General features: G+C 42.6%; 1 protein-coding gene across 1 annotated transcript in view; it reads right to left on the minus strand.

Moving 5' to 3' along the window:
- The window catches only part of CHN1 (chimerin 1), a 223,361-nt gene extending 217,788 nt beyond the window's left edge, over positions 1-5,573 (minus strand). Inside the window, exons 1-2 of the mRNA XM_037849301.1 lie at positions 5,444-5,573; positions 5,117-5,311 (exon numbers count right to left, since the gene is read on the minus strand). Of these exons, the coding sequence (XP_037705229.1) occupies positions 5,117-5,135 (19 nt within the window). The 5' untranslated portion in view covers positions 5,136-5,311; positions 5,444-5,573. The remainder of the gene's footprint in view (positions 1-5,116; positions 5,312-5,443) is intronic.
- Positions 5,574-6,000: the final 427 nt, after the last annotated feature.

The raw sequence follows: 6,000 nt of genomic DNA on the forward strand, positions 1-6,000 counted from the left end.
AGGGGTATTCGCCTACCCCACCTCCATGGTTGCTAACATGACCACAGACATAGGGGACTGGTGGTTTGATGGGCTGAGCCCTCTACCATAAGTTTTACCCTTGGGAAGACGGTTGCTGCAAAGGAGAGGCTAGGCCTCCCTGTATTTGTGCCTAAGAGTCTCCTCCTGAATGCCTCTTTGTTGCTCAGATGTGGCCCTCTCTCTCTGGCTAAGCCAACTAGAAAGGTGAAATCACTGCCCTCCCCCCTACGTGGGATCAGACACCCAGGGAAGTGAATCTCCCTGGCAACGTGGAATATGACTCCCGGGGAGGAATGTAGACCCGGCATCGTGGGATGGAGAACATCTTCTTGACCAAAAGGGGGATGTGAAAGGAAATGAAATAAGCTTCAGTGGCAGAGAGATTCCAAAACGAGCCGAGAGATCACTCTGGTGGGCACTCTTACGCACACTTTAGACAACCTTTTTTAGGTTCTAAAGAATTGGGGTAGCTGGTGGTGGATACCTGAAACTATTAAACTACAACCCAGAACCCATGAATCTCGAAGACAGTTGTATAAAAATGTAGCTTATGAGGGGTGACAGTGGGATTGGGAATGCCATAAGGACCAAACTCCACTTTGTCTAGTTTATGGATGGATGTGTAGAAAAGTAGGGGAAGCAAACAAACAGACAAAGGTACCTAGTGTTCTTTTTTACTTCAATTGCTCTTTTTCACTCTAATTATTATTCTTGTTATTTTTGTGTGTGTGCTAATGAAGGTGTCAGGGATTGATTTAGGTGATGAATGTACAACTATGTAATGGTACTGTAAACAATCGAAAGTACAATTTGTTTTGTATGACTGCGTGGTATGTGAATATATCTCAATAAAATGATGATTAAAAAAAAATAAATAAAGGCAATTGAAACTCTTGTCTTGACAAATACATTATGTTATTATAATTACATATATCACTATCTTCTATATTCAAAGATTAGGCCGCTTATAGGATGATTATTTGCAGGAACAAATGTGCTCAAAAGGCTATCACCAGCATTCCTTTCACACTGTACACAGATGGTTGACTAACAGAGTAATAACAACTTTAACCCTCTTATCTCTTACATAGTACTAGATCTCCAAACTTTAAAAGACAAATTTTAAAGCTGAAATATTAAGTTTCTGCCATCAACAAGACAGGTAATACTGAAGAGTATTTAAAGAATGGTAATTGTAATGACAGCTGAAAACATGGAACATTCTGAGAAAGGCAGCTGTGTTCTCACCACTGGGCCCCGCTGCTGCCTAGGTAACTCTCATTTTCTCTGATGAGCAATATCTGAAAAGTAAAAATGCCAGCCAAGACTATATTCAAGTGGGAATTTCCTATAAAATTAGCTTTTGGTCAAATAAATCCTACCAAAAATGTTCAGTTGACTTGTCTTTTTTAAAATACATTTTAATTTCAGGAGAGTCATGTGGGATATGAGAAAATCACTTAACTATTTTGAGGGATCTGCAAAGACGGCCATAGGTAGGTATATTCAGGTAGTGAGAGATGTAGAATAATGTAGAATAGTGAAAAGTTTTCCATGGCAGTGAAAAGTTTTCCATGGCAGTGGAAAGGTCTGAGAAAGGATGATAAGAAATTACAGTGAATTCAGTAAGGGTTAGAGGTGATCTATAACAGTGATGATGGTGCTTAAATGGTAATCAGAAGGCGGGGGCAAAAGCAGGAGGCCAATGCCAGAGCCAATTCCATCCAGATAGAGAAGATTATTCAGGATTCAGCCAGCCCAGATGAATTGTAACTGACTTCCCCATCTCATCAATCAGTCAGGGCTACAAACAACTTTATAAGGCACATTTAGCTATAAATGACAGAAATCCTGCTGTGTATCCAACCAGCTCTACCAACCAGCACTCTATTGGTATTGCCAATCTGGACATTCTTTCATGTGCACCAGCTAAAATGTCCTAAATTGAATGACTGGAGGCTTTCCTTCTATCCCAGTAATTACTAGAGAACATTTGCTTTCTACCAGGAAAGTTCTAACAAAGCCTAGATGGAATTAGATGGTTTACGTGTACCCACTATAGCTCTTAAAAAGACTCTGGACCACCACTACATTGTAAGATCTAGGAAAGCAGGGCCCATGTCTCTTGCACACTACTAATAATGTGTGTTGAATGAACAAGGTGAGTCAGGAGACTGTGAACTATATTTGGATAATTTTTGTCACTTAAGCACCTAAAAATATAATATTTATATCAATGCTGATGACTGAGAGGTGGGTTCATCTGAAAGATAAAGAAAAATGCCTGGGAATTCCTCAACCTTCAAAAATGTACATTTTCAATTCCCAGATGAGACTGTAAAATCAGGAAGGATCAGCGTTTTCTCCATCTAGGAATAAAACAGGAATCTGCATTAAAATATCCTTTTAAACAACAAAGGTGACTAACAGTGAGGACAGGAGATAGGGCATTCTTCACTCTTCAGCTTAATTTGACAGGTAATTTATTGCGTTCCTACAATGTAACAAATGAAAACAAATTAAATGTATATAAATGTAAAATTGTATTTGGTAATTCCAGAGGCTCTCCCTTTTTAAAACTGAGCCAACCAACTATATAAAAAAAATATTCTTTACATTTATAAAAAGTCTGAATGGAAATGTAAAATACAGAGCAAAAAACTAGACTAGACTCTGTTGCTGGCCTAAGCCAAATAACACAACTAAGATACATAAGATAGGGTTCTGGCAGTGGTTACTCAGGGGAGCCCCAAGTAGCAAACTCTGATCGCTGATAAAGTCACATTTTTCTAGTTTCTTGTCCCCACCTTCTCCTCACCACCACCTCACAGAACCTCATTATCTCACTGCTCCTCCCAATGTTCTAAGTTGGTCATTAAGAATAAATATAAAGGGATGTGAGGTACTTTTGACTAAGACCAACTAGTTAAATAGTAGCAGAACCTAAAATGAAATCCATTTCTTCTAACCCTTGGATACTTCTCTAAGCCTTGTGTACTTCTCTTAACATACACAAAAACTATTTTGAATCAGACAAGTTTTATCAAACTTCCCAGTTTTTATTTTTAATACAATGGTTCTCAAACTTTGAGTTTGTGTAAGAATCACAGGAGGAATCTGTTTAAAACCCTTCCCCTCAGAAATGCAGATTCTGTAGGTCTTGGGTCTAGGGAATCTATATTTTTAACAGACATCCCAGATGATCTTTGAGAATAGCCGCTGCTCTATCACTACTTAAAAAAAATAGCCTCTGCACAAAGGTGTACTTTACTTTATAACACAGAAATGTTCTTAAAAATTGTAACCAAGTTGAATATTGTAAAATAAATTCTATTTTCCCCCAAGCTGAGTTTAAAATGTCAAAAATACTTTATTCACATCTGAGGGGTGGGAGTGATTCCTTACACTTCTTGAGGTTGAATTCCATGCTCTTGTTTTCCCCATCCTCACTTCTAGAAAAGGTTTATAATTTAGGAATCTTCTTAAAAGAGCATTATCAAGGACTACTCTTTTCCCCAATTCATCTTTTCTATTCATTGTGAATGTGGGTAGTATAAAAGTGACTGGTTTGTAAATCTTAGCTATGAAAACAAACCTTAAAAATGCAGTATATATCTTTAGGAAGGAAAATGAATGTAGCGTAACAGTTTTAAAGAGAAATTCACTTCTGGAAATTTTACTGTTATGTATTAGCTACGCAAGTGTAAGATAAAGCTTCTTCAAAAAGAAAATATAATGAAGCCCTCCATTGTTTTAAACTATTGTACCCCAAAGTACACATTTAAGGAAAATGCTTCAAGCAAATAATGGAGATTAAGTGTAAGATATTGGAAAACAAAAGCAAGATTTTATTATTTCTTTCAGAGAAAGAAGAAACATGTTTTAAAAGCACCTTTGAAGAACTAATAATACCAAGTAAGTAAGAAATGTCACTTCCAGTACTATGGGTTTTTATGGTTAGTACATAAGCCCAGACTGAAAACTGGCAAATTGTATTCCAGACTCAGTTTTTCCACAAAAGATCCATGTAATCTTGGGAAATAACCTCTCTGGGTCCAGTTTCAATTTATAAAATAAGATGGTTAAAAAAGAGTAACTCTTATTCCATCATCTTAATTCTCTTTGAGGTATTTACATCAAAAAGCACTGGTGATACATGATGCCTACAATGTGCTTGATCAAATGACATAATTAAAGATTAAATGGAAACTTGATACTGGAAGTAATTTACTAAGACTGTCCTTTTACATATCAGTTATCACCTTACTTCTTTGAAAGACTGAATACTTTGAACATCTAAATTTTTACATATTGAGTTTTCTTAAGGCAATGTACATATGTACCAGTTTTTGCAAAGGGGAACAATGTATATTTTCAGTGTTTCTTCCCAACCCATTGTCACTGCAGACTCTGAAAAAAAAACACACCACCTTGAAGTCTTAACCACTGAAACAATAGTGTGGCAGTAATTACATCACAGAAATAACATTTCTTTCTTAATGACTACTCAGATATCCTCCTGAGATTACAGTTATCTTCCAATAACCCAACTTTCTTCTGTCTGCTCTCATTCCTCACCACAAACACTTTCACTGTTTACAAACATTAAATTAAGTTCACCACTTATGCCTGTTTTCAACAGAATATACAAGTCCAAAAATTCCCCCAACAATCCAACAGAAGCAACAGATTCCTTTAGCAATTTCAGGGAGGCTGGGGATGCAAACAGACATCTTATTCAAAATAAATAAACTTTTTGGGCTCCTTATTTATCGACTTGAGAAAGGTAGGTTTGGAAACAACCAGCTAACTTCGCTCCCAAGTTGGCATCTTAGAGAATCTTCATACGTTTACAAAACACCCAGGACCCCAGAGCCTCCCAACCCAGAATTGGCCAGGGGAGCACACGCCCATCGGCCCTGCCTGGAGAGGAAACAATGGGAGAGGCGCGTGGGAGCGAGCCCAGCGCCCCCGGCGCCCCGACTGAGCGGCCCGGGCCCACACCCCGGACTGCGCGCGGCGCCCCGCTCCCCAGTCCCCCGGATCCCGGGACGCGGCCCCACCTGCAGTGGTACCGGGAAAGGGCTGCACTTACCAAACAGGGTCAGAGCCATTGTAAAGGCGCTCGCCGCCTGCCCGCCGCCGCCCGCGAGTCAACTCGATCCTCCCAGCTGGGCGGGAGATCACCGCATCTACGCGACGCGCTCACACCTTGGAGGGAGTGAGGTGCTCGGGGGCGTGGTGGGGGCGCCCGCGCAAAGGAAGGCTGCAGGCCGGGACGCGGGGGCTGCTGCAAGAAAAAGTTATTCACCCGTTATTGCCAGGCGCAGCCAGACAAGACGATACCCGCTAGCCCACGGCGAGGCGGCACTTGTCGCTGCCATCTGTGTACTACGCGGAGCGTGCGCGCTGGCGCGGATACCTGCGAAGTGGGAGACTTGGCAGCCCTGCAATGGCAGGCGGAGAGGCGGCGCCGCAGTGGCGGCGGCGGCGGGGAAAGCAGTAGCCTTGCAGTGCCCCCGGCGGGGCGCGCTCACTCCGCATCCCGCGGCCTCGCAGACGCCATCTTGCGATAACGTCTCCCACTAGATCAGTCGCTTCACCTCTTCCCGCTCACCCCTCCGGGTGGCCGAGCCGACTGCGTTCCCATAGCAACGGGCGCGCGCGGGTGCCGAGTGCGCGCCCCCCTCCTTCCCGGGGCAGTGAGGAGCCCCCTGGGCCCTCCGGAGGCGGCCGCCTGGAGCCGGGGTGGGGCGGGGGAGAGGGGGTTGTGCGCTTTAGCTGAGCCCCCAAGCTATTTCATAAATGGGATATGGGGAGGCGCCGAAAGGAAAAAAGCTGAGCTGTTTCTCGAAAGAGGAATAGTCAGAAGGATGCTCCGAGAATACAAGGACCCAGCCAGGGCCATCTGGGGATCGGGTTCGTTTGAGGATACAGTCCTTCTGGCGCCCTGGGGGTTAACGGAGAGTCGAGCAGGTG

The sequence above is a fragment of the Choloepus didactylus genome, chromosome 9 (genome assembly GCF_015220235.1).
Source record: "Choloepus didactylus isolate mChoDid1 chromosome 9, mChoDid1.pri, whole genome shotgun sequence".
NCBI lineage: Eukaryota > Metazoa > Chordata > Mammalia > Pilosa > Megalonychidae > Choloepus > Choloepus didactylus.